General features: G+C 34.8%; 1 protein-coding gene across 1 annotated transcript in view; it reads right to left on the bottom strand.

The window, feature by feature from the left end:
* Positions 1–12,335, bottom strand: part of USH2A (usherin) — a 1,482,371-nt gene that overhangs the window by 619,809 nt on the left and 850,227 nt on the right. The window contains exons 35-36 of the mRNA XM_007952540.1: positions 7,635–7,786; positions 1,409–1,571 (exon numbers count right to left, since the gene is read on the bottom strand). Of these exons, the coding sequence (XP_007950731.1) occupies positions 1,409–1,571; positions 7,635–7,786 (315 nt within the window). The remainder of the gene's footprint in view (positions 1–1,408; positions 1,572–7,634; positions 7,787–12,335) is intronic.

Genomic DNA, 12,335 nt, shown 5'->3' with positions numbered 1-12,335 from the left:
TGTTTTAAACATCTTATTGAAAAAATAAACCAAACTAGTTGCCATCAAGTTGACTCTGACTCATTGCGACCCCATGTGTGTCAAAGTAGAATTGTGCTCCATACAGTTTTCAGTGATGGATTTCTCAGATACACAGGCTGTCCGCAGATTACAAATGAGTTCCATTCCTAAGCCTTTCTTTAAGTCGAATTTGTGCATAAGTCGGAACAGTTAGGTATGTTTTGATTTTAACATTAGTTAGTCAAATGTTTGTCTTAGTGTATAATATTAAGTGTAGATTTCTATGTATAAAAAACATTTAACAAACACTTCCAGATACATGAAAACATCTTTGACATAATAATACAGTAATAATAATATTATTTTGATGCACATCACAAAGTAGCACCCACTTATTATTATGAACCATTTTTACCTTTTATCATTGTATCTCGAATTTTTAATACAATAGGCTTTATGGGCAAGGAAGTGAAACCGAAACACTTGAACTTTTAAAATATGGGGGCACTGGAACAGTAACATGGATGGATAAAATTATGGATTGAAGCCCTGCAGAAACTTAACCTTCTTTTTAGAAAACAAGAGCAGCATGTGCCTTGCATAGCAACCAAATCTCTCACCTGTTGCATTTTGAGAAGTCAGAATCAGTGCCCTGCTTAAAGATAGTGGGTGACCATGTTTCTTTGACTGTGAGTAGCTACCCACAGTCCTGCCAATAACCCATCTCCTGCATCTTATTTCTCCAGAAAGGGCCCACTACACCTCTTAGTCTCTCATTCCAGGGTTTCAAGTTGTAGTATTTTCCATTCCAGTGCTTGTTCTGGATTACCTAAATTTTAAAAATTTGGACCTGTTTGATTTAGTGTCTTTGGGCATGATTGAACTGATTCAAACTGGTTCAAAGCCCTGTTTCATAACTATGGGTTATACGTCAGTCGGGACATTTGTAGCCCAGGGACAGCTGTGTGGACTCAAACCTCCAGCCTTTCAGTTAGCAGCAGAGCGCATTAACCATTTGCACCAACTGGAGGCTCCAGTCACTTTATTAAGCAAGAGGGAAAGAACATAGACAATATACCACAGTAGTTCTCAGACTTAAGAGTGTGCATCAGAATCACTTGGTTAGTTTGTTAAAACACAGTTTTCTGGGCCTCACCTTCAAAGTTTCTGATTCTTTCGGTCTGGAGAGGGCCTGAGAATGTAACTGCCAATGATTTCTCAGATAAAACTTTGAACAGCTAGTCTGCACACCACATTTTGAGAACTGCTGCACTAGCTCTTCCACACAGATTATTTTTAAGGCAGATAGAAAAAAAAAAAATAAAATCTGTGGCTAAAACAAAGATTTCAAAAGAAAATAAATTGCTTTTTAATATTATTTAACATCTTAAAGTTACAAACAAATTACCTTGATCTGCATAAAAAATTCCAGTAAAAAGCACTGAGTACATTAAGCATCCATTAGGGGAAAAAGGTGCTTCCCACTTTACATAGGCTTGTCGGGTTCCCTCTGTTTTGACAAACACATTTACTGTTCCTTCAGGAGGGGCTTCTAGAGTTCGATTTTCCACCTGTATGTATAAAAAGATTTATTTTTGTTTGCAAATAAAGTAAGTACATGCTGCACTTTAAGCATATTTCTTCAAAGAATCTCTCTTTGCTGTGAAGTAAACTATTCTGACAGTAGCATCTTGTGTGAATACCTCATTTTGTCAGCAGGATCAAAGCATACCTCATGTTTTCTTCCTCCTGCTGTTAAGCTTAAAATTCGAGCTCGTGACCAAGACAGTTGTTTGTGATTTCCGGAAAATGTGAATCAGCTCATACTGTGATTTTCTTTATGGCTGGGCATATCCATAGACTACTTCTAGGACTGCTTAACAATAATTTTGATGTGATTGCAGAAGAGAAGGAATACATCAAGTCCGTTATCATATGTTCCTGTCTGAAGTGACAGACTTCTGGGCTTTGTTAAAAGGCCACACTCAGACCATCTCGAGGCACGCACATTAAAACAGTTGCCTGAGCATTTTTGCTCAAGGTATGTAAAGTTGGCATCATGCCAGAGATCAAGAAATAAACACACCTGAGTGATTTAATCCCAAGATATAATCATTTTTTAAAAAGGTTGAAAAGCTTCATTAATACAGTGTTAATGAATCTATGGAGAAAACAGCAAAAGATGAATTATTTGAAGTGCTCTGAAATAAAATGTAGTCCCTAATTGCACAGTGGCCAAAAGATTTCAGTAGCAAAATAGGTAAAATGACTAAGTGACTAGAAGAAGATGAAGTTGGCAAGAAAGCAGCAAAGGCTGCAGGAAATTTTACTATCTTTTAATCACTAGTTTAAACTTGGTTAACTCATTACCACGAACTCCTAAGCATCATTCATAAATGTTTGACCTTTTAAGATTTATTGAATATGTTGATAATTTTGACCTTAAAGTATAAACTCATGCCTTACAAGAAGGTGACCAGATGTGCAATCCTTTGCAGGCAAATATTCTCAATTATTAAACCTTTATTTGTTATGGTGAATACACTTTCCCAATTATGAAAATAAATGTGAAAAAGACAGAGTGTTAATTTTTAATAAGTATGAGGTCATGACATGCTTTATTTCTATCTGAGAAAGGCACTAGGGTTCTTGAGATCTATAATACCTATTCTGTTTTTAGTCTAATGGCTATGTACAAAATGTGACTGGAAAAACATCAATTCATCATTTTAATATTGCATAATGATGCAGTTGGTTTCATTATGTCTATGTGTACAGTTAAAATTACTCTATAAAAAGTGGTTTTAAAGGGTTCTGAATAAAATTAGAATCAAAAAAGTTGAAGTAAAGAATTAAACGCTATTACAGATAATATGATTATTGTATACATTATTCTCAAATATATAGTTAATTCAAAATAAATGTGTTTTTAAGTTTCCTTAAGTGTCTGGATAAACACTCTACCTTACTTTGTAGATGTAGAAACAGCCTGTTTGATTAATATATAAAATGTGTTTAATATTTTTTAAACTTGGACACAAGGTAATAGAATTGGATTCATTATAATCTTCTGATAAAACACTATGATCATGGGTCTACATGTGTTCTTTTATTTATAAATAGCTTTTTGAAAGTTTTTAATTATAAAAATAAACTCAATAAGAGACTCAAACACAAATTTCTGATCTTATTTTGTCTGTAATTGCATAAAGCACACATTTCACAATTGTCTTTTATTATGACCTGTTGTTGTTGTTATGTGCCATCGACCGACTCATAGCGACCCCTCCTTGGGTTTTCCCAGGCAGTATCACTACGGAAGTAGATTGCCCAACCTTCCTTCTGAGTACTATGACCTAGACTTTTTTTTTTTTTCCTTAAATAAGTTATTTTTCCTGAATAAGAATGCTAAGGAAAGACCTGGGAAGGTAAAAGTGGGCTTGTTTTACCTGGCAATCTCCCTTGATATAGACAAAAAATTTCATTGAGAACAAATGTACGATTTGTTTTTCCTCATAAAATTTTCATCCTTAGTAAAAATTTTACTATGTATCAGAAACCCCTGTATAAATAATATTTCATTAATTTATGACACCAATCTTTTAAGGTAGGCATTATTTTCCCTTTGGTGTGATAGTTGAGAAAATGGATGCTAAGCAAAGTAAGTATATTTCCCAAAGAAAAGCATAGGAAGTAATAGCAGGCTGAGGGCAGATTTTCCACATAGGGTTTTCTCTACCATAACATATATTGCCATTAAAATTTAGATGTCTTAAAATAACAAAATTACTTGTTTCCCTGTAAAATATGAGTACAGTGAAAGGATGAGTGTGTGTATTTATCTGCATAAGTACACCCTCACCAAAAAAACCAAGATATCTTTTTTAATCATATCATAAAACAGTGACCTGAACATTCCCACCTCACCCTTAAGTTGTTGTTGTTGTTGTTATGTGCCATCAAGTCGAAAACTTGATCCAATGAATGTTCCAAGGCCAGACACAGTCATAAAATTCCCTATCTTAGATTTAACCAGTGTTATCTAACATTAGCTTAATTGGGGGGGGGGGATGAAATGATTTGTTTATGGACAAATTCAAAGTTTCATTACAGAAGCACAGTACTGACAGGTTTCTCTCCAATATAAATGATAGCAAGGAAAGCACTTAAACAGTTATTTTCTGTTACATTCTGCAATAATTTATTTCATTATTTTAAGCATTTAAAAACTCAGTTACTGGATTTAATTTGACAATCCATATTAGCATCTTAAAATTAGGATCAAAGGACATTTTTTTTGTTGGAATTTCTTTAAAAGTCAAATAGATTATTTTAACTGAACAAGAAATGAAACCATTAAGTGAATCTTCTTTAAGATGGAGACAGAGTAACCCCTTCAGGATTATAAATAACAATTAATAGTATTTGATTATTATTTTAACCATGTTTGGGAAAAAAACATATTTTGCTAAAATGACATAAAAATGGTAAGAATAGGTATTTGTGTATATATTTGTACTTTTTAAGATTTTTTTATTTTGCCAAAACTTTCTTCTGTTCCTAATGTTTTTGTTTTCCTTTTATTCTGTGAGCAAGCAACTTGTTAATTTTGAGGGTAAACTATACCACATGCAAGACTGTATAAGCATATTTTTCATAGAAAATATTGAATAATATTTTCCTACATGCATGGATAACAATGGTATTACATATATAAAAGAACTTAAAACTAACAAAAAAATAACAGATTTCTCTTTCTAAAAACAAAGAATTACTATAGAACAATATTATGTGCATCAGAAATATTGACTCAAAAATTTCATTTTGTTTCTCCACCAAGAGTTTAAAAAATAAAATTTATGAATTTTTTATTGTTTCAATAAAATGAAAAATATGAAAGAAATGGCAATGGTCTAACATTGAGCTTTTACAAAAAAAAAAAAATACCTTTAAGAGATGCATATATAGCACTGTTAAATTTGACTGAATTTTGTTAAATATCCTGTATAATTTCATGATAGGAAACCTAGCTATTAAGATCGATTCATAGATTTCTCATATCAATAAGGACATATTTTTTAAAATCACCACTGAAAAAGAGCTGTAATCTCTTTCATGATTTTGATACCTATTTAGAATACTCAGATATAGAATCTTTCGGGGACATAATATTTACTGTACTTGTTACAAAATTATTTCAGAAACCAAGTGAAGACCATAGGCTTTAGCTTCTTGGCAGCATATAGTTGACTTGTTCTAAATAAGGATGTTGTTATTCAATCCCAGTGATTAGAGATGGATCATTGACTTGGGAAAAGCACTTGCATACTGAGTGCAGGATAAAGAAAAGTACCAAGAGGAGAAAATAACTGTGCTTCAAGTCAGGACCGAGTTAAGAATGTGTGTAACGGTATGACAGGGTAGGTTTTACAATCCAATTCTGTTTTTCCCCTTCCCATCAAGGCACCATAGCATTTGATTTTTTTAAGGTTAATGTTACCTACCATCAGGGCAGGAAGCAGACTGATTATAGTCTCCCTTGTTAGAGTTGTCAGAACATTGGGAGACAGTGTGGAAGCCAATTTAGTAGCCAGAATCACAATTTACAGTTTAAGTTCTTGAAAAAGTCTAAGTGTTAAACCCATGTAAGGAATTCTTTTGTTTCCTTCTTTCTTTTTTTGAATGAGGAAAGAAATCTGGCCTAAAGCCATTCCTGCTTTTAAGAGTAAGTATCCATCAGAAGGGTCCTGGCTATAAAATGCTTAATGGCAATAAAGACTACAGCTCAGCTCTACCAATAGATGATGTTAGCAGCTTGGAAAGCAACCAATATGTAAAACAAAATTGGAGGTGTGATCAACAATAAGGAAGCAAAAGTTAAAAATTAGAGCTGTTTTTCAAGATAATATTTATAATACACTCTTCAATGAAGACTGAGTGCATTAAAACAGTAGCGCATGAGCAAACACTGCCAAAAAAAAAAAAAAAATCTAAAAATAATTAGTATTGAAAGAAGCTTTATTAAAAGAAGTATTCAAAAGAAGTTATATCCATTTAATCAAGAAAAAATAAAATGTGGCATTTAGATATAAAAGACTATCATGCTGGTTTAGGATGATTATATTAATTGGATTTAAAATTATATTTAGAATAAAAATAAAAATTTAAAAGTCTTTTAAGTGCTAATGAATTTATAGGCATAAATTATAGATTTCTGAAAGTGGATATCAAAAACTGTTATCAATATATTTTAAATAGTATTCTTATAAAGTCATATCAGATAAATGAAATAAAAATATTATAGTACAATGTCGTATTGTTGTTGAGTCCCTACACTGAGTCGGATCAGACTCATAGTGACCCCTCCTTGGGTTTCTGAGGCAGTATGGCTATGTAAGTAGATTGCCCAACCTTCCTTCCAAGAAGTGGCTGGTGGGTTTGAACTGCCAGCCTTCTGGTTAGCAGTCAAATGCCTTAGGCACTACTCAATTCAGTTCCAACTCACAGTGACCCTATGTACAACAGAATGAAATGCTGCTTAGTCCTGCTCCATCCTCATAGTTAATTATTGCTATGTTTGAGCCCACTGTTGCAGCCACTGTATCAATCATCTTATTGAGGGTCTACCAATTTTACGATGACCCTCTACTTTAGCAAGCATGTCCTTTTCCAGGGACTAGTTCCTCCTGATACCATGTCTGAAGTACTTCAAAAGAAGTGTGACCATCCTCCTTCTAGGATGCATTCTCGCTGTACTTCTTCCAAGATGTATGTGTTCATTCTTCTGGCAGTCTATAGAATATTCAATATTCCTCACCAGCACCATAATTCAAAGACATTAATTCTTCTTTAGTCTTCCCTATCTATTACCCAGATTTTATACAAGCATATGAGGTGATTGAAAATGCCACAGCTTGGGTCAGGTGCACCTTAGTTCACAAAGTGACATTTTTACGTTTTAATATTTACAGAGATATAATACATAAGAAAAACTCTATTTTTTAATCAATTAACTTACTTTTTAGGGGAAGTGTTGTCATGTTGTCCCAGCTATGGACTTTTAATTATTTTTCACTTTTAATTATAAGCTCACATGTTGTTGTTGTTGCTGTTTGCTGTCGAGTCGGCCCCGACTCATAGCAACCCCTCCTTGGGTTTCCGAGGCAGTATCACTACGGAAGTAGGATTGCCCAACCTTCATTCCGAGGAGTGGCTGGTGGGTTTGAACCGCCAGCCTTCTGGTTAGCAGTCAAGTGCTTTAGCCACTATGCTACCATAGCTCCTTATAAGCTCACATAGTTGTTGATATTTTAGTATTATTAGTGAGGGAAATAGCCACTTTAAATATTTCCCTAAATTGGTCAAAATGGTATCTGTGCCTGCTAAACTTGTGAACTGACTGTTCCTTCAGTAAAATGTATATTCTGTCCTTCACCAGGCCTTTGTGTAGTCTTAAAATTTATGTCAAATATAAAACCTTAATAACTCTTAAATAAAAATTTATAAAAAGAAAATCTTTCATTCTGCTTGAAAGGCTAGCTGTGCTCAATGTGTGAGTCACTAACACTTCTTCCTTGATATTCATTATCATCTGACATTTAATATATCCCCAGAATGTAAATTCACATACTCACCAGTGGACCCATTGCACAACCTTTGGCCGTGCATGCCTGGACTCGGAAGGAATGTAGGCTCCAGGGAGCAAATCCATGAGCATGACAGCTGAGTTCTGAGGAACTGTGAATTAGTATACCATCTAGATATAATCCATAACTTGTTATAACACCTGGGAAGATAATAATTTGCTTTTAGTATGACTACTAGGAAATCCAAAAGGATGTCTTGAGATGGTGAGTACTTCTCAATATTATTTCTAGTTTAATGAAATCCCAGAATCAAGGTATCTGGTATTTTACCTAGTCTGTATGATGACAGTGGTTTTTTTGTTTGTTTGTTTTTGTTTTTAGTTTTATACTCTGCTTCTTTCCAAAGCATAAAAGAGGCTTGAAATTTTTGAATATCAAATTATTACACTAATTAGTAATAAAGACAGAAACAGAACTCAAAAATCCCAGCATGGGAGTCTTTCAATTGCACCATGATAACCGCTGTAATTTGTATTCCAGATCAGAAATGTCAAAAATGAGTAAGTTAAAAAAATTCACAGTATTTATTGCTTTATAAAAAAAATACCCTCAACAGATAAGCTTCAAAAATAAAATGACCTTATTTGTAAAAACATTCTATGTTGCTACCTACTTACCTTTCTAACTATCTTACATGTGTTAACTCATTTAACCCTTTCCTTCCAAAAATCCTATAATGAAGGCAGTATTATTAACATCATTTTATAGATGAGGAAAATAAGCCATAGAGAGATTGGATGACTTGCTAAAGGTCACACAGCAATCAAGAGTTTGAGTCAGGATTTGAATGTAGGTGGTCTGTCTTCAGAGCACATGCCTTCAAGTACAGCATCAAATTGCCTCCACATATACCTTTGAGCTAACTGTACACATAACATTCATGAGGCACTCAAGAAATGGTTAGAGACGCTATGACTTACTGGTTTTAATGATGAATTAAAACTTATTTTGAAAGAAACATTATGTGTATGTTCACAAAATCAAGTAGTAGGTATATAAGAATTTTAAACGGTTATTGAATATAGTCATTTATATTATTCAATTAAAACTTTTTTAGGTTTTACAATTATTATTGGGAGCTCTGGTAGCGTAGTGCCTAAGGCACCTGACTGGTAACCAGAAGGCTGGTGGTTCAAACTCACCAGCCACTCCTTGGAAGGAAGGTTGAGCAATCCACTTCCATAGTGATACTGCCTTGGAAACCCAAGGAGGGGTCGCTATGAGTCAGGTCTGACTCAACAGCACATAACAACAACAACATTATTATTATTATTCTGTTGTTGTTGAGCACATACACAGGAAAACATACACCAATTCAACCATTTCTACATGTACAACTTCAGTAACATTGATTACATTCTTTTCAGTTCGTACAACCATTCTCACACTCCTCAAGAGATCTGATTCCTTAGTTTGGAGGTTTAGGGTAATTGTTTCACAGTGTATCCCAGTTAATTGACCTAATAATCTGTTTAGTGTTTCTGTTCTACCTCCTAGTTCACTGTGCAGTGCCGGGGCTCTTAAAAACTTGCAGGTGGTCATGCAAGGCATGAGTCTTGGTCTTTATTTACCTTGAGCAATAAGTGAAGGAGGGGAACCAATTGTCTCCATGAACAACTGCTTCTTTTACTATGAGATCAGAAGAGCTAGAGGGTACCCAGTAACTATTACTGAATATTTTGATCAAAGTTTCCATAGAAGAATTGTGATGAAAAGGGGGAAAATGTAGAACAGAATTGAAAATTATCATGGACTCCAGACTTCATGGCGTCATGGAAGATGGATGAAACCCTGAAACTACTGTCCTGAGATAATCTTTAAAACACAAACCAAAAATATCCCTGATAGTTCAGCTTAACAAGTAAAAAAAGTCTGCTTTGAGAATTGTGCTCTTTTAAGAACTATAAACATGGGATCAAAGTGACAACAGCAAGTCAAAATATTAGTTAGGAAACTTAGGGGGCAGTGATTTTATGTTAATGGGTGAGGAACAACCTGGAAAAGGAAGGTGAAAATGGGTGCACAATAAAAACTTTATAATCAAGAAGAAGATAGGGGTCTCTATAACCAAGGGTCTATATTCATTATAAATATAAGAAGCTCTGATGGCATAGTGCCTAAGGCATTGAATGCTAACCAGAAGGCTGGCAGTTCAAGCCCACCAGCCACTCCTCAGAAGGAAGGTTGGGTGATCTACTTCCATAGTGATACTGCCTCGGAAATCCGAGGAGGGGTTGCTATGAGTTGGAGCCAACAAATATTGAAATGTTCCAACTGACTAAACATTATATTGTGGGAAACAAAACTTTACTGGGATACTAAATTAGAAGACTTTTCAAAATACATTTAATTACACAGTGGGATACCTAGTGTGTCCTTCAGTAATTATCTTAAATGTTCTTCTGTAAGGTAAGTGTTCTTCCAGGTAGAAGTTGGAGAGCTTCACCTATAGCTCACAGGACTTCTCCATCATAGCACTTCTCCACTTATCATATTATTATTATTTTTTGTTTAATTGCCTGACTTTGCTGAGAGATTATAGGGTCCCTAAGAATTGAAGCATTTGAAATGTGGTGTTGGCAAAGAATACCAAATATACTATGGCCTACCAAAAACTAAACAAGCAAACAAAAATGAACAAGTACGTCTTTGAAGAAATACAACCAGAATGTTCCATAGCAGCAAGGATGGTCAGACTTCAACTTATGTACTTTTGGTTACATCATCATGAAAGAACAATTGTTAGAAAAGACATCATATCAGGCAGAGGATCCACAAAAATGAGGAAACTCACAATGAGATGAATTGAAACAACAGCTTCAACAATGGACTCAAACATACCAAAGATCATGAATACAGTGCAGGACCTGGCAATGTTTTGTTCTACCATCCATGGGATCACCATGAGTCAGAGCTGACTCAGTGACAACTAACAGCAACAATCACACAAGCATTAAAAGGCTACAGCATCCCAGTGAGGCCATGGCCACTAAAGACACAGATCTTTCTAGTAATGAAAGTTGGAGTTGTCTCATAGGAAACTATCCTAATCATATGAGCTACAGAGTGAGATATTATCAAAGATAAAAGTTAGAAATATCAACCATGGCCTTATGTTTCATTACAGAAATGAGAATAATAGATATTATGTATATTTTATTTCTTGATTATTATATGTACATTTGTATCTGCTAATCGATTTTCTCTCCTCTCTTTCCCTATTACTTTGTTTTTTAAAAGTTAGTAGATACTGATTCACAGTTTCATCATTAAGTCACAGAATATTTAGGAGGCTTATGTCTAAACTGAAGGGGAATCCCAATCACCCAGATATGAATAAAGTAATTGAGGGTAAAAACATCTTCACTTGCACAAGGCATCACAGTATTATGTCAGGTGGAAGCATACAGTGGTTAATGTTGCTAGTGAAACTAAAATATAGGTAGAAGGATGTGCTGATACTGGATAGCTAAGGGGTAGGCTCTGATTCTTATTCATCTTATTAAGTCCCACATCTATATCCTGCACGCTGCCTTGTACGACTGAACCTGTGAACCTACAAATTGCATTTCCAGCTTTCTTGCTTCTTCTTCCTCTTAGGTTTAACCAAGGGGATGCAACATTAGAATGGCAGAAGCTGGAAGAAAGACAATGCTTTCAGCTTCTAGCTTCGGAAACTGAGGCCTTTGCAGTTGGTTGTTATGTCAACAGAAGGGCAAAGTGAGTGTGGATATAAGCAGGCCAGGAGGCAGGGCTTTCAGCAGTGCATCTCATTGGTGCTTCACCTCCAATTGGGCAACATCTCTGAATGGTCCCACCATGGAAACAGAAGAGGCAGCCTCCTGGGCTGGGAATTCAGCCACTCTGACAATCATCCTTTCAGTTCTCCTAGAACCCTTGCCTTTCTCCTTTAACCATTCCAAGATATTTGTAACTAATTTCTTATATTGAATAACCTCTGTGTTAAATATCTAGCATCTTTTGTTTTACCAATTAGATTTTAATTAATACATTCTCTTATGATTAACCTTTCCTTTATTTAAATAAGCTAATATGAGGCAGTATCACTACAGAAGTAGATTGCCCAACCTTCCTTCTGAGGAGTGGCTGGTGGGTTTGAACCACCAGCCTTCTGGTTAGCAGTCACATGTCTTAGGCACTACACCACCAGCATGCCTAATACTTTTAATAAAGTCACTACTATGTTCCATTATCTATTGAAGGGGACTTTACCCAGTTTATCTTTCTGAAGCAGGTCCATTCCCCTTATGTCTAAATTTTGGAAGAAGAGTCTTTGTTTTACATGATATATCACTGTAGGATACACAAAAAAAGTGTGGTAGCTGGTATCCATTCTTTGTTTCAAGTGGGACCATCTATGGAAACTCTGAGAATACTTAGAGAAAGTATTTAATTCAATGCCATTTAAACTTGACACACAAAAGTGCAAGTGAATTAAAACTAAGAAGTGTAAGATGCATAGAGAAAATCTAATACATAGAAAATTTACGGGGAGAAAAAAGTGAATACAATCACAGTAATGATAATGATAAAGGAAATATTATGTTCCAGGCACTCTGCTAAGCAATCATTTAATCCTCACAAAAAAATCTTCTGTGCAAATAATGTGCTGCAGAAGCTCTTAAAGAAATTGTAAGGCCCCTGAAATGCTATCTGCTTTATCTGCTT

The sequence above is a fragment of the Orycteropus afer genome, unplaced genomic scaffold, assembly GCF_000298275.1.
Source record: "Orycteropus afer afer isolate SDZICR_OR568_19922 unplaced genomic scaffold, OryAfe1.0 scaffold00013, whole genome shotgun sequence".
NCBI lineage: Eukaryota > Metazoa > Chordata > Mammalia > Tubulidentata > Orycteropodidae > Orycteropus > Orycteropus afer.
This window is presented reverse-complemented; position numbering and strand designations above follow the sequence as displayed.